This window comes from Tiliqua scincoides, chromosome 1, assembly GCF_035046505.1.
Source record: "Tiliqua scincoides isolate rTilSci1 chromosome 1, rTilSci1.hap2, whole genome shotgun sequence".
NCBI classification, from domain to species: Eukaryota; Metazoa; Chordata; class Lepidosauria; order Squamata; family Scincidae; genus Tiliqua; species Tiliqua scincoides.
This window is the reverse complement of record NC_089821.1, coordinates 115469685-115492696: the sequence shown is the minus strand read 5'-3', so window position 1 is coordinate 115492696 and position 23012 is coordinate 115469685. Positions and strand designations below refer to the sequence as shown.

The 23012-nt window shown below is 45.3% G+C and overlaps 1 protein-coding gene across 1 annotated transcript in view; it reads left to right on the top strand.

Annotated features, from left to right (window-relative positions):
- Window positions 1-23012, top strand: part of COL5A2 (collagen type V alpha 2 chain) — a 177599-nt gene that overhangs the window by 92172 nt on the left and 62415 nt on the right. Inside the window, exons 6-13 of the mRNA XM_066612123.1 lie at window positions 1534-1587; window positions 12424-12531; window positions 15745-15822; window positions 16679-16723; window positions 17096-17149; window positions 17406-17459; window positions 19209-19262; window positions 22957-23010. Of these exons, the coding sequence (XP_066468220.1) occupies window positions 1534-1587; window positions 12424-12531; window positions 15745-15822; window positions 16679-16723; window positions 17096-17149; window positions 17406-17459; window positions 19209-19262; window positions 22957-23010 (501 nt within the window). The remainder of the gene's footprint in view (window positions 1-1533; window positions 1588-12423; window positions 12532-15744; window positions 15823-16678; window positions 16724-17095; window positions 17150-17405; window positions 17460-19208; window positions 19263-22956; window positions 23011-23012) is intronic.

Genomic DNA, 23012 nt, shown 5'->3' with positions numbered 1-23012 from the left:
TTTGTGCCCCATATTGCTTTGCAGCTTCTTGGTCAAGGTGTGCCTGGGACCTTCCATGGATGATGATGTGAACTGCAAAGGCAAGAAACTTGGGAACTACTGTCCTCAGTGAAAACACCAATCTATGGGCCAAATCCTAACCAACTTTACAGCGCTGATCCAGCTGCAGTGCAGCCTTGAGGTAAGGGAACAAACACTCCCTTAGCTTGAGGAGGCCTCTGTGACTCCCCCCGCACCTCAGGATGCAGCACACACACCCTTGGCATGGCTGCATCGGCACTGAAAAGTTGGATAGGATTGGGTCCTATGTGTGTGTATTCCTAAGTAAGTTTAATTGTGCTAAATGGGACTTACTCCCAGGAAAATAAGCCTAGATTGACATATAGGATTGTAGCTATAGAGTAGACTTAGCTTTGGACACTAGTTTGGTTTTCATATTATATGAAACCTGTCAGATCAACCTGTTAACCTTCAGATAACCTGTCCTATCTTAATTGATCTGTTAAGGACTGCTGTGCATCTGTCAAATAATTCTAGCACAAAACAGTATGCTGGGGCTGATTCTAGGGCACACATTCAGTTTCTGCAAGGCAGTGGGCCAACTTGTTCGGTGTTACCGCTGTTCTGCATGAAATGAGAATAAGGCCTAGAATGTAGGTAACACTCTTCTGAGGTTCCATTTTGCAGGGGAAGATAATAGTGGTAGCTTTTTTAGGGAAGTTTGTCTTCCATTGTCTCATTCATGAGCCCCAATAAGTTTCCAAGGAACCCAGTAGCAAGTCCTATTATTATATTGTTTTGTGGGAATCCCTTGGGAACTACATAGTCTTTTCTTTTCTTGCATAGATGTCTATGCTTTTCAACAAAAAAGTCTACAAAGCCATTTACATAACAAAATAAATGAAAAGATGATTCCCTGGCCCCAAGGACTCATGTTATGCCCACTATGGGAATGCCAGCTGAACTCTACTCAGTGTCAGGGACTGGACTTGCCTAGATAGCCTAGTGAACCAGAGAGAAGATACCTTCTTTCCATTCTGACCCCACGCTCCACCCACCAACTGTGCATCCCATTTGGAAACAAATGCACCCATGTACCTAAGTATCGGAGACACGGAGACACGGTAATCCAGCAAGAAGTGAAACCCCTCCCACCAGACCTGTGACTGCAAACAGAGACCTGCCCAGGTGAATTGGGTGGATGGAAATCTTTAATAAAAAACAAAAAAACTTGTTCTTTCCCCCACAATTCTGACATATACACCAACCAGTGTATGGGCAAGACAGGTACCACTTCCTTCGTGACACATTCCAGGTTTGCAGCTACAGTGCACTGTCTTCAGTATGTTATCTGGTGTATGGCTTTCCACCATCCAGGTGCTGGCATGCATCAAGTCAGTCAGAAAATGCCAGGAAGTCACATCAACTTTACAAAGTCAAATTTCTAAATTTAATTTCCAAACTCTGGTATCCTGGCATATCAAAAGCAGGGTGAATGTATATCGTGACAATATATTCTAATTGTTGATTTAGGGACCTCCAGGATCACAAGGACCAAGAGGAGATCGAGGACCAAAAGGAAGACCCGTAAGTTATTCATATTATTTCAGTACCTTTATTTAGTTTACTTGTGTATATGTATACACAGACAATCACACTCAGAGCTAATGTCTAAGATGTCATTCATAAGCCTGTAGATTTCAATAGATCCATATCTTGACTTGCTCTCTTTGTAGTATGTAGTTCTGGGTTCATATCTTCAGGCATATTTCTATGGATGCGGATATGGGTGAGGTGGGGGAGTGTAACAATTTTAGGGTGCAATCCTAACCGGCAGTTATGCCAGTATAGGTGGCCCTGGAGGGTTGCATACATGCCGTAAAGCATGTTTGCGGCTCCTTAGGCAATGTTGGCGCATTCAGATGCATTGACTCGCGGACGGAGGCAGAAGCCTCCGCCGCGGTTCCCGACATAAGCAGCAAAGGTAGGTGTGGGGGTGTGTGGGGAGGGGGTGGGAGGGGGTGTTACTGGACAGGGGGAGGGCGGGCCCAGGGGCAGGCGCGCGGGGAGCCAGAGGCAGGGCTGGGACCCGGTGGTTATACCGGATCCCAACCCCCGTCCCCGGGGCAAGCGGAGCGGCTTCAAGAGGTGGTGCAGGTCCGAGGAGACCCATGGGGCGTGCAGCCCTTACACACGGGTAAGGAGAAGAGCTTCCCTTTGCCCGTGGCTGAGCCACTACTTGCTGCAATCCCGCGTTGGATGCAGCGCAAGCCTCTAAGGGTTAGGATTGCGCCCTTAGCCTCCCAAAAGTTTGCTCAGTGACATTAGAGAGCAATGTAGTTTCTTTTCTGAATAGGACAATAATTTATGTTGAACTCTTAAACGTCTATACTTTGAAATGAGTTGAATTGGAAACTGAAAATAAACATACTTAAGGTCTGTAAGTCAAATTCTCAGTTGTCTTGATTGTACCTGACAGTTGTTAACAACAACAACAACAACAACAACTTTATTTTTACCCCGCCTTTCTCCCTGAAGGGACTCAAGGCGGCTTACAACAGGTTAAAACAGATTAAAAACATAATTTAAAAACAGATAAAAGCATATAACACATATAAAAACAGTAGTCAGATTAAAAAGTAATCAGGTAAAAAGAGCATAGAGCAGCAGATCATAAAAGAATCAGGCCTGTAACCAAGTATTTAAAAAATATTAAAAGGTGTTTAAAAGGCCGAGAACTCAGAAGGCTTGTTTAAACAGACGGGTCTTCAGGCCTCGACGAAAAGTCTCAAGAGAGGGAGTCATTCTTAAGTCAAGGGGAAGGGAATTTCATAGCGTTGGTGCCACTACTGAGAAGGCCCTATTTCTTGCCGCCGCCCCCCGTACCTCCCTAGGTGGCGGCACTTGTAAAAAGGCCTTCTCTGATGACCTAAGCGGACGAGCCGGATTGTACGGGAGTAGGCGATCTCTGAGATACTCTGGCCCAGAGCAGTATAGGGCTTTAAAGGTCAAAACCAGCACCTTGAATTGGAAATGAATGGGCAGCCAATGCACCCGCTGGAGAAGCGGACTGACAGAGTCAAACCGCCTACCTCCAGTAACTACACGGGCCGCCGCATTCTGCACTAGTTGCAGTTTCCGAACTGTCTTCAAGGGCAGCCCCACATAAAGTGCATTACAATAATCTAACCTCAATGTCACCGTGGCATGGAACACCGTGGCCAGGTCTGCACGATCCAAGTACGGCCGCAGCTGGCACACCAGCCGAAGCTGAGCAAAGGCCCCCCTAGCCACAGCCGCCACCTGGGAATCCAGGAGCAGCTGCGAGTCCAAGTGGACCCCCAAGCTGCGGACCTGCTCCTTCAGGGGGAGTGCAACCCCATTCAGCGCAAGCCGATAGTCCAGCACCTGCATCGAGGATTTCCGAACCAGGAGAGCCTCTGTCTTATCTGGATTTAATTTCAGCTTGTTAGCCCCCATCCAGATCCTCACTGCCTCCAGGCAGCGCTCCAGGCCCTCAGCCGCCACCCTGGAGTCTGGAGGAGAGATACAGCTGGGTGTCATCGGCATATTGCCCCTCTTTGAGGGCAAACTGTAAATCAGTTTATTTACAATGTTGTAATTACAAAACCAAATTACAAGTCTGCATCCTTCCTTCAGTACCCACAGCTACAATATTAAAAGTGCTTCTACCAGCTGAAACACCACCGCCATCAAACACTTACATTCTCCTCTTACTGCAGCCCGAGTTCGAATCCACCCCTGCCCCACTAGCCTAGCTACTCTAAAATGCAGAAAATAAGCATATAAGCTCCAACCAAATGATTCATTTAATGGGACCTTTGGGCCTGCAAAACCGAAGGGAAGGGAAGAGGAGACAGAGAATGAGCAAGGAAGCAATTAATGAGAGGAGGGTAGCTTTGAAGATACCTGACATTACCTAAGGTCAGGACAGTGCTGTAAGCTATAAGAGAGCATTCTTGGGAGGCTGCTATCATGGGACCTGTGTGGGGAATTATTAAGAAATTCCCTTCTTTTCCTTTCAGAAGAATGCAGGATGTCCAGTGCTGTGTCTTCCCAGGGAAAGTAGCTAAAGCAAAGTAAAACAGCCCCCCTGATAAGGAAACTTTTCAGACTGGCTACGGATTAGTGTTATGCAGAAATAAGGAACATTTCAAGAATAGGCTGGGAGAGAAAGAGAGCTTCCAATCAAAAAGATGGAAGATTTATTGTAAAAGATCAGACATAAAAATAATATAAATCAAAGGTTGCCTTTCACCAGTAGTTCAATAAAAATGCAAGAAATTGTTCAAAGAGCAGTTATTGTGACTGTTCCTGAAAACAGACTGATTTTACTAAACATGCAGTAGAAATACCAATAGACCCCAACAAATGTGTGCACATATCTAGCTTGTGGTGTAGAAATGACTAGAATGTGTATTTTATGCACTGAGAGAGTAAAGAAATGGAGAACATTCCGAGAAGGAATTTCAAGGGAGCTTTCCTCATTTATTCCAGTTAAGAAGGGGGGAGGGGACAGAGCAAGAAGGAAAAATGGAGTCTTAAAAATAAGATTTTGTAATATCGTGACACCTGCTTTGGCCAGTTTTGAATTTGCTCTAGTGGAAGAGGAGGTAAGAAGCTGAACCAGGCTGTTGACATGGGCATTCACAGGGGGGCAGCAGAGTTAGGCTATTTCAGGCAGCCTCCAAGTTTTGGCTGGACCTATCTACAGACTAGAACCTGAAAGGATGTTATCCTTTATGCATTTTCCAGAAAGGAAATTCTGCCATTTGTGGCTTCTGCTACAATAGCTGCATTGTGTACTAATAATCCGAATGAAGCAGTGTGGACCAAAAGATAGTGTATAGGACTGTTGTATCCTGAAACGTATTGATATGAGGAAACTATCCAGTTCTTTGGGAGCAGCTACTGGTAATATTTCAGTGTTGCTCAAATCTATGTTAGGCATTGAATTAATGAGGAAGTAATGGAAGAATGACAGTGTATTATAGTGCCATCTAGTGGCTCTCTGTAGCAACTACTCATTTACAATGTGCATTGCATTCTGGGAGAAGTTGACATTAAAATTAGTTTTAATAAGCTGTGGCTTTGTGAGTGGGAGGTCATGACAATCTCTTGAACTTTAAAATTTATCACCACAACTCTGGTACTATAGTATAGTAAGGTGTTCAGCTTTATGTTGAGTATATGTTGGGGTATTACTCTGAAATATAAATCCTAACACATAAATTGTACTTAGCTACCGTGCACTAGACTTAGCTATTCTGCACTAGAAAAACTTACAGCCCAATCCTGAGCTGCCTGGTGCTGAGGGCTGCAGTGGCACTAAAATGACTGCAGCTGCATCCTATGGATGCCGAGCAGCCAGTGGCCGCTCCTGACATCTCTTCAGGGGAAGGTAAGAAGCCCTGCAATGGGGCTACTCAACTCTGCGCTGACTATTTAGCTGGTGCAGAGTAAAGCAGTTCCATATTGGGCTGGGAGGCCCAACGTGGGGCTATGGATTCAGAGGAGCAAAGCTCCAATGGTCCCACCCACCTCCCACCCTGCTCCCTCCCTGCCACGCCTTTACCCACCCCAGAATGTCTCCTCCCACCCAGATTTACCTCTCCGCCATCCAGTACTTGCCTGGAGCTCTGGGTGACACTTCTCTGTCGGCCAGCTGGCACTGGTTCAGCATGGGCTTGCGCTGAGCCTGCTCCAGTGCGGGACCAGCTGAATCTGTAACAGGCGTGCCTTATGGCATGTTTGCCACAGTGCTTGCTGGTGTTGGGCCCTTAGAGAGATAAAATGTTGCTCTGAGAAGACCTGGCATCCAAAGGTGTGACCACTAAGTAACACCTAAGCCCTATTCAGGTAGCATGTGGAATGGGGAGTGGAATTATGCCTGCTGACCTCGCCCCCAAACTCATTGAGAAGATGAATGCCAAAAAGGTGAAAAAAATGTATGTATGCATTTAATGTGAAATGCTTTTAATATGAACTGGTATATAGAGATATAATTGCATGCTAAATACCATATATACATTTTTCTACTATTTTTGATTTTGCATTGCATTTTTGCAATTTTCTTTTGCTTCTGGTCTGGGTACTGCTTCCTTTTTCCTTTCACCCCACCCCCCAACTTCTGCAAATTCATCAGAAGATTGTAACAGAAGCTCTACGCTACTTCTCATTGTGAACGGAGTGCAAAGGCTTTGTTTCCGACCTTTTGATGGATGTGTAGAAGTCAACAGGGAATGGGACCGACAGGTGTGATCCCAATCTTCACCTTCCATGCATAAATATTTACAGAAATGGTTACACAAGCAGAGCTCTACTAGGCTTTCCATATTCTGTTCCTTGTTTTTCCTGTATCTATGCCACCTTATGCCAGAAAGGCCCCAAGGTGAATCAGGGCACAATCCTAACCCTTTATGTCAGTGCTTTCCAACACTGACATAAGGGCAATGCAGCTCTGCGGTAAGGGAACAAACATTCCCTTCCTTTGAGGAGGCGTCCGTGAGTGACACCCAACTGCAGGATGCAGCACATGTCCCATTGGCACCACTATGCCAGTGCTGGAAAGTACTGACATAAGGGGTTAGGATTGCGCCCTCACTGTATTAATGAAAAAGAATAATAAATTCTAAATTTAAACAGCATTCACAACACAAAATGTACTGAAATCACAATAAATAAAATCAACGCACATTCATTACCTAATCATCATTACGAAGCATCGCTGTCCAGAAGTGTTCTGAGGGCTGGAAAGGCTTCATATTGCCTCCCTGACCCTCAGAAGGCCTTCTGAGGCCTCTGGAGAGTGTTAAAACATTACTTCTGGTTTTCTTTGAAAAATCGGAACTGATGTTTTAAGGCCCTCTGGAGGTGACTAGTGGGGGTGGAGTCATTTTCCTTGGTTGGTTGGTCAGCATTTTGTAGTTTTGGCCCCAGATGGCACAGAGGCCAGGCTTGCCACTGCTTTTGCTCTTTTCTCTGAAGATCTATCCAGTCTCCTCTGTGGAAGCTGCTTCTTCCATCACTGTTCATGGTGATTGAAAAGTTTAAAACTTCTCAATCTTACCCTCTGAAAGAGACAGAGTTCCTCTCCTAGGAAGTTTGTCTGGCCACGTCCAATGAACACTCGAGACAACACACATGGGAGAAAGGGCCACTTTATTAGCATTTTAATGCGGAAAAGGAGGCTGAGACCTGCAGTTGCGGGGGCAGCAAAACCCTGTGTGTTGTGGAGGCGGGACCACTGAGCGGCCCCAGAACCAACTCTGTCCCCCAGGCAGGATGTGCACCCGACTCCAAGCTGTGCCCCGTTCTTGGGCGACGCAGCTCATCCAGGTCTGTCCCATAAGGGGAAGGCAGCCGGACCGTGGGCTGTGCCGCCTCGAGCCGCTGAGCCTCTGAGGAGGACCCCCATGGTCCCGGCCAGGGCCCCAGTCAATGTCCTCGTGCCGCTGATCCCTTGAGGACTGCTATTGGGTTCTGCCCTGCCTATGCTGTCTGAAGGTGCACTCCAAAGTCCCAAGCATGCCTCTACCACACCACCTGCCACATGGAAGGGTCAGCCTAACACTTGACCCCCCCCCCCGCTCCCAAACAGGAGAAGCGCCTTAAGGTCATCCTGCAGGTCTCTCAGAAAGATGTCCGCCCCCTGCTCAGACAAGTGTACCCCATCTCCACTGTAGAGAGCAGGCATCGAGAAGGCAACGGCTGGATGCAAAATGACCCATCCACTGGTCCGTGCCAACAAATGGTCACTCTCTTTGATAACCTTCCTCTCATCCTCTCCACCTTAGCACAGCGGCTGGCACCATGCCACACCCGCTGCTGTAGGAAGTCCGACCAGACAACCGTGATGCCAGGCAGCCAACCCTGAAGGGTGACAAGCTCATTGCCTGCTCTGAGCCTGAGCGACAGCCCAGATATCCCACACGGGTCATTTCCACCAGGTGGATCACCAATACATCAGGCGACAAGCTCTCCTTCAATTACTCCGCCATTGTGGGCAGCAGCTGGCCCCACCACATCCCCCGCTAGGCCAGCCAGCCAACTTGCATGGCGGGGCCAAGCCCGAGCTGTGTTCCAAATTGACTCACGGCCGCCTTCTTGCGGGCCCAAAATACAATGGAATGGCTGCAGAACAGTACACGAACCGGCTTCTTACCGCATCCTGCAGAACAAGAAAGAGAAGTTATTGCCACGACTCCTGCCCTTTGCAGCACCCCCCCCATACGGGGGGTACCGATGAAGGAGCCTGCCCCTAAAAGATCCGAACGTAGCACCTATACCCTGCAGAACGCCAACGTCTTATCCACTGAATGTCGCCCCCGGACAGGCCCAACGCCACGGCTACAGAAGCCGCTCCGATACGCAGAGAATGAAGGCTATACTCCTTTGGCTGCAACCCCAGGGCAATGAGGGCACGTGAAAAGACAATGCTAAACTGGAATAAAATCAGCGGGGAGCCGTCCGCTTGCTGGAACAGGGCTCCTGCTCTCACCCCTGAATTTGCTATGTACTCCTGCAGCACCTTAACCGGGCTTAGCGGCAACATGCCTGTTAAGTATGTTGGAAAACATTACCCCTCTCCTAAAGGAGTAGGGGTAGCTAAGCAGGTTGTCCACAGAACATCACACCTCCAACACCAGAGCAGGGACTGCTCCTCTGTTAAGTGAGCTGGTGGCATCACCCCTCTCTACAAAGGAATAGGGGCTGTGTACCTGTTAGCAGGTGGTTGACAGCACATCACCCCTCTCCCACTGGAGCCGGGCCAGCTCACCCATTAAAGTGGTTGGTAACAAGGCCTGTTAAGCAGGTTGGTAACAACATTACCCCTCTTTCAAAGGAGTAGGGGTAGCACACCCATTAAGCAGGTTGCTAACCGAACCTCGCCCCTCACCCCTGGAGGAGGGGCCACTCATCCGTTAAGTGGGTTGGCAACCTCACCCCTCTCTCAGGAAAAGGGGCAGCATACCTGCTAGTAGGATGTTGACAGAACATCACCCCTCACCCACTGGGGGAGGGGCCACTTCCCCATTAAGTGGGTTGGTAACCTCACCCCTCTCTCAAGTAACCGGGGCAGCCTACCCGCTAGCGGGTTGTTGAGAGAACTTCACCCCTCTCCCACGGGGGCAGGGGTAGCACACCCCATTAAGTGGGTTGGTAATAACATTGTCCTTAAAGCCGTGGGGGCTGAGCACCTGTTAAGCAGGCTGTTAACAGAAAATTCTCTCTCGAGGAGAAGGGCCACTATCCCATCAAGCAGGCTGGTAACTGAACATCTCCCTGTCCCGGGAGGAGGGGCAGCACCCATTAAATGGTTGTTAGTAGAACGACCCCCTCTCAAAGAAGAAGGGGCCACAAATCAGTAAGTGGGTTTGTAACCAATCTTCACCCCTCCCCCAGGCACAGGGACAGCACACCCATTAAGTGGGCTGGTAACAGCCTTCGCTAAAGAGCAGCGGCTACGCAGGTTGTTAACAGAACCTCCTCCCCTCTTCCAAAAGGCCTAGGTGCATTATGCCCACTAAGTGGGTCAGCACCAGAACACCCCCCTTTCTTAAGGAGTAGGGGCAGTAGTCCCACCCACAACGCCGTCTCCTGTGGCGCAACAAAAAGAACTTGAAGGGAGAGGGACGGGAGGGGCCGGCTGCCGCCAGGTGGGGGGGCTCGCCTCGGCAACCCCCACGGCTGTCCCTAACCCCTGCAGCGCCTACCAGCTCCTGCCGGCAGGGGCAGGCTGCTTGCCCATGCCGCAGGTGGGGGGAAGCCTGCTGCTGTGACCTGCCGGAGCCAGCTATGCTCCCAACTGGGGGGGGGGGGGTTGCCTAGCCGGCCACGAGGCAGTCAGCCAGAGTTGCAAGCCGCCCCACCAGCCTCAGTGGGGACAGGGTGTGGGGGCCAAGTCCTTTCCCAAAAGCCTCCCCTTCCTGGGGGAATGCTCCCTTACCCCCACCCTGGCACCGCACGGCCTGTCTCACCAAACCACGAGGAGGATCCCTCTCCTTTGAGCCTCTGGTGCGTGTGGCGTGCTCTCCGCTTGGTGCCCACGGGCAAAGAAGGAAAGGGGGGGGGCTGTTGCTGTGTCCTTAAAATACCTCTGCTCCCCCCAGCCACAGCCCTCCACCAATCCCCTTGCAGGGGAAGGGGCTCGCAAGTTCCGGCCAGGCCATACGAACTCTGATCTCCCTGCTTGTACTTGGGCGATCGGGAGAATGGCTGCCTTACACACAGTAGAATAACTTACGAAGCACAAATATGTTAGGATAGGTGTTTTGAACAATTTACTCTAAACTGCTCTTTCGTATTCTCATGGTTGACATGCTTTCCATGCCTTCCTGATACAATTAAACGCCTATTTATTCTTCTCCTAGTCTCTCACACTGTCACTGACTCATTGATTCAGAATTAAAGAGGCAGTGCTGTGCCATAAATGTTCTGAAGTGCATTAGGCTACCCAGTTACTTCAGATTTTGCTCCAGACTGATCCTTGAAATATTCCCAATGGTTTTTTTTAAAAAACTTCCTCCAGTTGTCTTCTAAACAGCTTATTTGAATTATTAATACGTGACTCACATGTAGGAAGAGGCTGTTATGCAAAGTTATGCCAATATAAATCTGGATGGTGTCCCATGAAGCTTGAGAAGTTCTTCAGTATTAGTTTGGGGGGAAAAAATATCCGGCAAATTTGCCTGTGTTGAATCCTCAAAGTCACGATGCCCCAGCCAAACAGCCCTGGCCTCTGCGCCCTGAAGGGGTGGGGAGGGGGGAGTCAGCGACCCAGTCGCCAGAATTGCATCGCTGTCTAGGGATGCAGGGGCTTGCTCAGACTTACCAGAAGTCTCTTACCAGAAGTCAGCCTCTGCAGGGCCTCCTGAAGTACACAAGATCTCAAAATAACAATCGCGACCTATTTCCAGTTTCATGACCGAAAGCCGGAAGTGGGTCATGATTGTTATTTTGAGTGTCTGTGCACTTCGGGAGGCCCTGCAGAGGCTGGTGTGGTGCTCCCTGCACCCCTGGGAGCCTGCCCCAGCCTCTGATAAGTCTAAGCAAAGCCCTGCGCCCCACAGCAGTGACGCGATTCTGGTGATCATGTCGCTGCCTCTCCCTCCCCCGCAAGAACTTACAGCAGGGTTCAAACTCCCAGAGAGTTTGTTCAAATACACGTCAAACCTGCTGAACAACATCAGTGACAGATCAGTGTTTCTCAAACACTAAGATCAGTGTTTTTCAAACTTGTGGGTCAGGACCCACTAGGTGGGTCACGAGCCAATTTCAGGTGGGCCCCCATTCATTTCAATATTTTATTTTTCATATATTAGACTTGCTGCTCCCGTGGTATGTGACTGCATTTGGGGAAATGTGACAGATCTGTACTTACAATAGGCTACTATGTATATACTTTTAACAGTGATAGACAATGGGACTTACTCCTGGATAAGTGTGGGTAGGATTGCAGCCTAGGATTGATCAAAATTTTCCTGCCTGATGACGTCACTTCTGGTCATGATATCACTCCTGGTGGGTCCTGACAGATTCTCATTCTAAAAAGTGGGTCCTGGTGCTAAAAGTTTGAGAACCACTGCCTAAGATGATGAATCAATTATGACATGCATTCCATCTTTTTACATATCTGTTTCTTCATGGGATTTCTATTTCATCATAAACAGTCTGTGCAACACTGCAACCGTGTTGTGCAACACTGTTTAATGCTTTCCCAGCACAATCCTATGCATGTCTACTCAGAAGTAAGTTGCACTGAGTTCAATTGGACTTACTCCCAGGAAAGCGTGCATAGGATTACAGCCTTAAGGCCCAATCCTATCCAATTTTCTAGTTCCCTATACAGCTGTGCCAATGGGGTAGGCACTGCATCCTGTGGTGGGGAGGCAGTCACAGAGGCCTTCTCAAGGTATGGGAACATTCCCTTACCTTGGGGCTGCACTGCAGCTGCACTGGCATTGGAAAGTTGGACAGGATTGGGCCCTTTAAAAAAATTTAAATCTGATATTTTAAAAGTTATATTTACTACTTGGGAAAATTATAGCAAAATCGTATGGCATTTTAGAAAACCCACAATGGGCACAATCCACCAGAAGTTCTTTTGTTCCATTGAAATGAATAGAATCTGTATATGATTACAAATGGTCTATTTGTTAAAAAGCAGGTTCAAACTTTACTGCTTATGTGTGATAACTGGAAATTTATGTTATTCATACCATAACTGTAAATTTTGATTTTATTGTTATGCAGCTATTGTTGGATAAATAGCCGCAATAACAGTGTCTCCGCCAATGATATATCTGCTATCTGTACTGTGGAATGGATTTATAATTTATGCTGTTGGCATGTGTATATTCTATAAATACCTGTATTGATTTATCCTACCTTTCTTTTAAGGGTCCCCGTGGTCCTCCAGGAGTAGATGGAGAACCTGGTATACCTGGTCAACCTGGTGACCCTGGGCCTCCTGGACAGCCCTCCACAGGACCAGATGGAATAGGCAGAGTAAGTTCTTTTTTAGGGTACTGTAAGAAGAAGAGATCAGAACACCATTGTGCAGGATCCAGAATTTGGAGTACTAAGCTGAAATTTAATGTCATTCAAGCCTTCAATATAAATGCAGAAGTACACGTTCTGTTCCAGAACACTCTCTGGATACCTGAATTTGCTGATACAAGGGGATGGCTCCCCCACCCTTTGCTCCCCTCACCTTCGGAGGGTCCCCTAACCTTCAGAGGGTCTTCTGAGCCAAGCCGAGACCTCTGCCGGGCTCAGAATGACGATTCCAAGGGGAAAAGTCATGTTTTCTTCAGCAAAACCATCCCTCATAATGCCTTTTTAAGGCATAAAAACATCATTTACGATTTTACAAAAAAAACTGGCATTTTTTCCCTGGAATTGGCCGAGTGGACATGCAGGTGGGCAGAGGTGTGTGGCCTCTGCTGAGCTCAGAAGACCCTCAGGAGGCGAAGGGAGCAGAGTTCCCCCCTGTTTGGGGGTGTGCAGTGGGGCCTCGTGCATCCCCAATCTGCAGATAAGAGAAACCGCGGATACAGGATCTGCGAATTTGGCCCTCCTATATTGAATTTACAGGCCCTCCTGCTGTTATACAGACCAGGCCACGTCTCTGCTGCCCGTGGCTACTACTGAATGTAAAGTCTCATGGGATGCTGAGACTGGGCAAAGGTGATCCTGGCACAATTGGTGGCAGGGATTGAGAAATGCAGAATGACTTTATCTCAGAGCTCTGTTGAGATAGGGAGGTGAAGTAGCATGCCAAGGCCTTCACCATTGTTCTATTGTCCCAGCACCATTGTTTCGTTCTACTTCCTCTCAGTGTAGAACTTCATGGGGAAACTGAGATTTTCCAAACATTTTGCCAGTATGCCTCAGGGTCATTGTCAAATGCATTGTATGTATTGATTCTGCTCTTCTGTGTTTTCTTTTTCTTTCATACTTCCTGAAGACCTCAACTTTTATGAGAACATGGTTCATGCAAATCCAAATGATAAAAAGTATGCCCTGCCATTCCATGCACTTCAGAAAATTTTTGAGTCTGAAATGTTGGTTTCCTTTATGACAACAGAATCTAAAGCTGCCATCCTTTATGCTGTAAAAGAATGTTGTGTCTGACTCTCATTGGTGAAATGTCAGGAACCTGATGCCATTGGAAAGGCCAAGTGTTTGGCAAGGCCAGAGCGTGTTTGCATGCAGCAAGCAGTGATTTAGAGTATTTAAATACATTGGTATTTACCTCAGCCACTTGTGACTTGCAGAAGATTTAATCAGTGCTGGTTTAATTATAAATTGTTCCTTTTTAATTACATTTGAAAGTATTATTGATCGTTGTGTTGCATCCTTGAGATAGGTCAGGGTTGTTGTATGCTTAGTAGGTAGGAGGGTAAGGTTTGTCTTTGTTTTTTTTTTTTTTTTTGTTTTTTAAAAATAGAGCCCAGGGAAATGTAATTTGTGCTCATCTCTTGAACTTTGCAACCCCAAAGCGTAATGGGAGGAAAAGACATTCTCTTTTTAATTAAACTTGGCACATCTTTGGAAACAAATGGAATGCAGATCATAGGAGAATGAATTTCGAACACAAATGATTAATGAACCTTGGAATCTGTGGTCTTTAGGGAAAGCTGTAAAATACTGGAGTATGTTCTGTCCAAAGATCCCTAACACTGATGGAAATCCTTTTGTTGGCTTCAGTGCAATATTGATGTCATGTATACAGTGGTACCAGGAGAGGTCTGGATTTGGATCGCATCGGCCTATAAAGGGAAGAAGTGTTGGGCTGTCTCCCCTCCCACCACCATGGCCCTGATACAAATTTAGATCCCTATGGTTACCGTATTTTTTAAAAATTATTTTGGAAGTTCCAAGCATTGAGCTAACATGAGATCTCCCTGTTCAGTCATTGGTGAGATTAGTGGGAAGGTGCTCATGAATCCAGTCTTGCCCTAAGTACAATGCTAGGAACTAAATAATAAGGGAACAGCTCTTCTTGCTACTAAATCAAATCTGTATTAACTCCTTAATTAGACTCCTTAGTCTATGTTTCCTTTTTAGTTGAAGAAGCTTAGTGCAACTGTGTTGAGAAAAGAATGAAACTATAACCCTTCTCAGGTTGTGATCCTATGCATACTTATCAAGGAACAAGTTCCACTGAAATCAGTAGGATTTACTTCTCAATATATATGCACAGGATCAGTGGAGATCCTGGTCCCAGTACTGCCTGCCATACAACTGCCATCACCTGATGGACTGCCACCACCTCCCTCCCTTCTGGAGGCCCATGGAGGCAGCACACACCTTCCCCAACCCTCCGAAGGCTTTGTAAAGGCTTCGGAGGACTGAAAAACATCACTTCCTGTTTCATGGAGGAAATATTAATGCCCTTAGAAGGCATTCTGAGGGCTGGAGGCCTTGCCAGCCCTCAGAAGGTCTTCTAAACACTTAAAAGTGTCGCTTCCTGTTTCATCCATGAAACCAGAAATGATGTTTTTTTGACTTTCAAGGCCTTCAGAGGGTCAAGGAGGTAGTGTGCTGGTTCCCCAGGCTGCAGAATGCCTCTAGCTAAAGGCCCTGAGTTGGCGCAAGTGGAGGGTGCTGCAGAGGTGGATGGTGGTGCGTGCCACCCTGCAGCCTGGTGCCTGTGGCATTTGTCCCCCTTGCCCCCCCTCAGGTATGCCACTGCACAGGGTTGTGCTCTCAGTTGTACGGGAGCTGAACTGTTTCTCATGTGTCTTAAGGTGACACCCATTCCTCCTTGAGAGCAAGGAGAAATCTGCTGTTGGCTTTGAAGGCTCATTAAAGTCATTTTCAGGCTTTAATTGAATATTTTTATCCTTTGATTTGTACAATTTGGATTGATTACATTTGGAAGCGGCTCATTATGTCCAAACTCTCTTGTTAATTCCACGAAAATGTGGATTGGGATGAATTGGAGAGCTTTCATGAGGTCTGTTTTCTGCCATGTAAGCACAAAATCTCCTAAAGAAGAAATATTAAAACCAAATCAATATAAATGCATTTTTATATTGTGATGATGGTGATTGTATATGTTTGCTTAGTTTTTCTCACTATTCTGTTATCTTAAGTGTAATGTACCTTTGCATTTGAAGAACTCATTGTGTATGATTAAAAACATAATTTAGAAAACTTTATGACACAAAAATTACCTTTCCAGGCTAATTTTTAAATTTCTAATGTTTACAGCCATTTACATCTCAGATGGCCGGGCTGGATGAGAAATCTGGACTTGCTAGTCAAATGGGATTCATGCCGGGTGCAGTGGTAAGGATGCCACTTAGTTTGGTTTTGGTAGGACTTATCCGGGGGTGGATTGCATGGGCAATTAACTAATGGTCCAGTCCTATCCAACTTTCCAGTGCTGGTGTAGCTGGAATGCAGCCATGAGGAAAGGGAACAAATGTTCCCTTACTGGAGAAGGCCTCAGTGGCTGTCCCCCTACCACAGAATGCAGCGCATGCCTCGTTGGCACGACTGCACCAGCGCTGGAAAATTGGATAGAATTTGGCCCTAATAAATCAGAAAATATCAATTCTGTTAACACAGTGCTTCCCTATCCTCCCCTTTCACAAATGTACTTGGCTGCAGTTCTAAGGAGATATAAGCAAGAACAAGAGAACAATGTGATTGGTGCAAATTTCATACCAATAGCATATATATTTATCAATATGTATACTTGTGTGTGTGTGTATAAAGTATATATAAGTATATATTATATATATATCAATATATACTTCATTTTATACACACACACACACACACACACACACACACACTAGTATATATATTATTTATCAATAATATATATACTATATATACAATATATATATATACTTACAACACACACACACACACACACACACACACACACACACACACACACACACACACACACACTTGTGCTGTATACTCTTCTTCAAGAAATATATATGCAGAGAATTTGCCCAGATATAGGTTTTCCATTTCAATGTGAGAACAAGGCTAGTGTGAGCAAGGAATTAGGTAATTCTTTTTCATGGGATGAAACATGTATACTAAGTAGGCAATTTTACGTTGCCTACTGATAGACAATGGATTCATTTGACCTGTTCACAAACTGTTTGTTTCTCCTCTTCTCCAGGGTCCTGTGGGTCCAAGAGGGCCTCAAGGTCTTCAGGGACAACCTGTAAGTGGTTTGATTCTAGAATGTGCACCAAGTAAAAATGACAATATGCTGTATTAATATGAAGAAAAATTGGGACCTTGCAATCTCCAATAAATTAGTTTAAAATAATTTTGTGCACGTGCGTGCACTCACTCTCAGGGAGACTGCAAAGTAGACCGTAAAGTCTGCATCTATCTTTAGTTTTTCCCAAATAATATTCCGATAATTTCATAAAAACAGTATTGGCTCTTTGTATAGTATAATGAAGGTCAAAACTGAATCCACTCAATCCCAAATGTTATTTAATTATGTCTTGTTAGACTAAACAATATAGCAATGGAAACAATCAAACACGTTTTCATAAATTTCTAATCTATGTATACTTAATTTCAGGGTGGTATTGGCCCTCCAGGCCCTCCAGGTGAACATGGGGACCCAGGACCAATGGTAAGGTCTATCATGCATAACCCTTCCCTAATGTTAAAAAAAGTAATAAAATTATGCCTTGTAAATCCAGACTATGACACCGTTTTTCAGAGATTATGTGGAATGACGCTTTAATAAGATTTCCTGTCAAAATATGTTCTAACAGTACAACTTTAATATTGATATCTGGTTTTTACTTGTCCTGTTTTTTTTCCTAGAATAATCCATATTTTTCTATATTGTGTAATATGTTAATTCAACTATGTATCTTTACTAGGGACCAGCGGGTGTTCGGGGCCCAGAAGGTCCTCCAGGAAAACCTGGTACAGATGTAAGTTTTAAATTGCTTATCCTGCCTGGTTAGCCAAAAATATGTTTGTGGCATCTAATAAAAATAGAAACTTACAATATAATAAATGTCTAAAAATCTCAACAAAAGCAAAATGAAAGCAAAACTAGTTCAGCGAAGGTGAAGAACTCATAAGTCACAACAATCACCAGTCACAAACCAAACCCGTTCTTCAAAAAAAAATAAATTCATAAGTCTTTGTAAAGGGTTGAAAGAACCAACAACATAAACTTCCTTTAGTGTGTGAAGTTCCAGAGGTAAAGAGCCACTACTGGAAAAGCCTTGCTCCTTGTCACTGCAGTGTTATTGTAAGATATTTATCTGGTGTGAGCAAATTATGCTATTGTGCTTTGGATGTAAATGGTGGCACCAATTGTGTGGGTCACAGATTTGCCAATTTCCACCTTCATTTTGCTGTCTCCTGCACACCTCCTGAATGCCTCCACTCAAACTGAGTCCAGTTTGTTGAAGGACATTATACAGCAGCTATTGTGCTTTGGATCTAAATGGTGGCATCAATTGTGTGGGTCACAGATTTGCCAATTTCCACCTTCATTTTGCTGTCTCCTGCACACCTCCTGAATGCCTCCGCTCAAACTGTGTCCAGTTTGTTGGACACAGCAGCTTTTCTGGGGCATAGAAAGGATGTTGCAGAAGGCAACAGAAATCAGTTACTTTCCTACTCCCTCATCCCTTAACAAATAGAAAAAAAATCTTGCTGTGCAATACGGATAGGACTGTTGAAATGTTTATGATACAGTGAGCTACAGAACTTGATAGATGTTTAGTTCAAGGCACCTTGATGACTCAGAAATCCTGGAAATGCAACACTTTTAATTAGTCCTCCAAATCTGGGGACTCATAGTGTGCCCCAAACTTGTAAAGTGGATCCCTGCTAATTGGGTAAGAGGCACTTTTTCAAGTGGGTGCTCCTTTTTTTAGCAGGGGGAGAGTAACTGGCCCACCTCACCCCAGCACTGTCTGTTCTAGTGGCTGTCTGCTGGTATTCATTTGCATCTTTTTAGATTGTGAGCCCTTTTGGGACAGGGAGCCATTTAGTTATTTGATTTTTCTCTGTAAACCGCTTTGTGAACTTTTAGTTGAAAAGCAGTATATAAATACTGTTAATAATAATAATAATAATAATAATAATAATAATAATAATAAATAAAGTCAGTGGTTCCCAAACTGGATCAGTGAATCATGGCCCCATTTTTGATAGGTCACAAAACTTTCAGGGCAGATTAGGCTACGTGCATCAAGAGTTAAACAAACTGCAACTTGGGGGGGCACTGCTTTCCAATCACCAATACAGCCACACCCATTGGCATTTATAAATCATGCAGCAGCCTCTAGGCTGCTAAAACGTTTGGGAACCACTTGGTTAAGCTACTCTTTTGCTAGCAAGGAAATGGAAATTTGGTACACACACAGTCCAGAATAGCATGGGAAGACATTTGTATGTCTCTTATTCAAAATGTGGGACCCAGTGAATTTGCCAATGCTAATACAGGCTATTCAGATATCTGAAGTTTGTAACATTACATAGTCCAAAACACAGTGGTTACTAGAAAAGTATGAAAAGGGGACATTTGTAAATGTCTTTAGAAATGTTTTTTGAAAGGTTTTCTTTCTTTCTTTCTTTCTTTCTTTCTTTCTTTCTTTCTTTCTTTCTTTCTTTCTTTCTTTCTTTCTTTCTTTCTTTCTTTCTTTCTTTCTTTCTTTCTTTAGGGTGAAGCTGGCAGATCAGGACAGCCAGGAGAAGTTGGATTCCCAGGATCAACAGTATGTTTATCATGATTTATCTTGCATAGCTTGTACAGTGAAATCCTGGTGCTCCTGAAATCAATGTCGAAAAACTCCCAAATGGGTGCTGAACGTCACTTATTCCACTTGTGTGAATTGGTATCAGCAAATATACTTTGTATTATGAGATCTGCATCTTGAAACAGTTAGCAGTTACACTGCACCTGCCAGACTTGTTCTACAAAGGCTGCAATCCTAACCACACTTTCCTGAGAGTAAGCCCCATTGAACAAAATAGGACTTACTTCTGAGTAGACCTGGTTAGGCTTGTGCCCAAACACTTCTTGGGTTGGAAGTATGCCAGGCAGTGAATCTCCTGAAACAGTCGTGGTCATAGATACAGGTAGAGAAAAGGAATGATGTAGTGGTCATCACAGTTGCTTTAGCCTAGACCAACCATAACTGCAGGCAACTGATGGCCCTGAGTGGGAATGGTGCATATCTCCGCATATATTGAATGAGGATCCAGCCATCCATTTCAGATGGAAGCGTGCAACAAGATGTGCATGTGCATCTGCTTTACTAATGTGTACAGAAGACTCATGTTTGAATATCTAATTTACTAGTTTGAGGGAATTCCCAAAACACTGTGCACAAGTTAAGAACCTAGCACAGTGTGAGGGTTTAAGCCTAGTATTATATGTGTGCTGAAGAACCAAATAGGTAGACAAAAGGGGCTTGCAATGTTATTTCTAGGGAACCCCTGATGGTCCTATTCAGATAAATGTCTGTAAAGGTCATTGAACCCTATTAAGAGATTTGTGATGACATTTATAGTTGTAGAGTTGTTTTTTTCTAAAATTACAAAGACAACTGATTATTAAAAAAAAATGCTTTCTTGAACAGTGGTTCACTATGGGGCTGCAGGTGGTATAGGCTACACCAGGTGTCACCCTTAGGAGGGCTGACATCCACTCTGGGCCTAGCTGCCTCATGCTCTCACTGACAACTGTGTTTTCACCGGAAGGTCGGGGGTGACGTGATTACCTCATTGCATCAGCCCCGAACTTCCGGAACGCCAAGTAAGTACTTCACAATTCTTACCCCACTTTTTTCTTCTCAAGCAGAGCTGGGATTCGAATTTGCAATTTGACCCTTAGACCCATTTTAGAAACATGCCCCACCCTCCTCCTTGGATCAAGCTGTCTGAAAGAGAGGGTATGAATAGGTGGAGGGGACTATAGGAAAGGCACCAAGAGAATAGAAGGAAACTCAGAGGCAGCAAGAGGCAGCATGAAAAAGTGCAGAAGGGGCATAGGATTTGTTTTGTATCTGCCTCATTGCTGGACATACCGCAGCATTGCTTGCATAACTGACTTAATTTCAGGGTACCAGACCAATGGCAGCCATCCAACAGATAAGCTCTTCCTTTCTATGTGGCCAGTAGTTTTATTGGGAAAATGGTGGAAACTCCAGTCCTGTGGACTTTCCTAACCTCTTCCCAGTTACTTAAGCATGGTTTCTTCATGACTTCCTAGGATGCCTGAGAGACATCTAAACAGAACATGGTTGTATATAGAAAAGCAGGAAAGTGGACACTGTGAATGGATGCATTTTGTTTTTATTATTTATATTAGAAAAGGGAGTTTAACAATTGTCACAGCACACATCTAGGCCACAGAAGAAGTATATTTTAAGGAGATATTTCTGAGAACAATGTTAATTTAGTGGATGATATTTCCTGTTTGGCCAGTGACATACGAAATAAAATAACAGATGAAGCCCTTTTATTAGTGCAGAGGGCATGTTCAGCTCTTTGACAGTGTCTCTCTTTGGTACAAAATGACTTACTCAGGGCAGAAGATGCATAACTCTTGTCATGTAGTTCCCCTTCGGAGCCTGCACTCCTCAGAATGATTTCCCACTAGGGGTGCAATCCTAACCCCTTATGTCAGTGCTTTCCAGCACTGACTTAAGGGCAATGCAGCTCTGAGGTAAGGGAACAAACGTTCTCTTACTTTGAGGAGGCCTCCGTGAGTGACACCCAACTACAGGATGCAGCACATGTCCCATTGGCACCGCTATATCAGTGCTGGAAAGTACTGACATAAAGGGTTAGGATTGTGCCCTAGATTTGTTTAATTAAAGAGCAGTAACCTATCTTTTTGACAGCAATAATGAAAACACTGTTCTTCTCTCCTGTGGATAAAAGGCTTAATGAGAACTCATTTCTTTAATTTGTAAAAAAGACTATATTCAGGTACTGAAATCAATACAGTGGGATTTACGCTTGAAACGTCTGTACATTTCTGCATCCCAGGCTACATAGTTCCTATCCATACCCACAGTGAAAGCTGAAGATCTCAGAATCCTGAGTTCATTGCTAGATACTCACCAATATGAGTATTATACAATATGAAGCATTATTAGCTGGTGAATGCAAGGTTTAAAGCAGATGTGACTCTGACCCTAATTCTATCCCTGGCTGGCCTGTGGGATGAAGCGGCCCTGACGTGGGGCCATTCCTATTTTGCATCCTATTGGGCAACCAGGGATCATGGCACAATGGAGAGTTAAGTAAAAGAAATGTCTATTTACCTATTGTGGCATGCCATGGTCTCCAGTGGGTCTACCTGGCATCAGCTTCTTTGCCTGGCACAAGTCCTAGTGGTCCCAAAGGAGTGTGGCGAGACTGGGCAGTGGGTATGACATATTGGCGCCACTGTTGCCACTGATAACTGCCTTCTGCACACCCGCAACATGCCTCCCAGTGGCCCCAATCCCATCCCAGATCCTCCCTGTCTCTGTCCACTGCCCATCCCTATGCCAACTTACTGTCACTGGAGAAGCTGCTACCACTTGCATTTGTCATTTGTGGCAGTGGTCCAGCAGCGGCCAACAGCTGCCTCACTTTCATGCTGCTGGAATGCGGTTTGCACTACCAGAACATGGGTAGGATTGGGCAGTGACATACCAACCCTATTCATGTCTCCTCAGAAGTAAATCCCATTGAGTTCAATGGGACCTACTCCCAGGTAATGTATCTAGGACTGCAGGCTAAGGGTCATTTGTGATTATGTTTTTTCTTGATTAAAATAGGAGTTTCAGGGGGGTGAGGACTGGGACTATGAAAGACAGTGGGAATTAAACGCTTCTGCATTTTGCCACAAAATTACTGTAAAATCCCCTCCCCCCCAACCTACTATAAGCCTGGAAAGGAAGCTGCTGTTGGTGCCAGTGGAGGCTTCCCTCCTAGGGCTTATTGTGACTTCAAAACGGCTGGTTTCATTGAGAATGTGATATGAAGAGAAAGGGTTAAGCGCCCTCTCCTCAATCACCATAGTCCCAGTGTCAATCACCTCCATTGCTATTTTAATCAGAATAAAACAGAAAGAAGAACAAACCACAGGCACAAATGACACGCTGAGTCATGAACCACAACTGGTTCATAAATGAGTTCTACAAAAGCCCTGTGTTTCTTCTAACTGGGGCAGGGTTGGCTTGGTGGGATGTGCTCATTTCTGTCTATTTGCTTTCCCTGCTCCTTCTACTCCCTGGAAGAGGGTACAGAGAGGAAGAGGAAATGTAGAGCGGAGGAGAGTGCTGAGGTAGAATATTGGGGGAGCAGAAGCTGGGACATCACTGAATCGGGGGGCAACACTTGGCACATAACCTCAAGCATCAGGAGGTCTTTGGTCGGCCCTGAATTGTGGACTATTTCCTCTTGTTTCAGGGTGCTCGAGGTTTCCCAGGTGCTCCGGGCCTTCCAGGTTTAAAGGGCCATAGGGT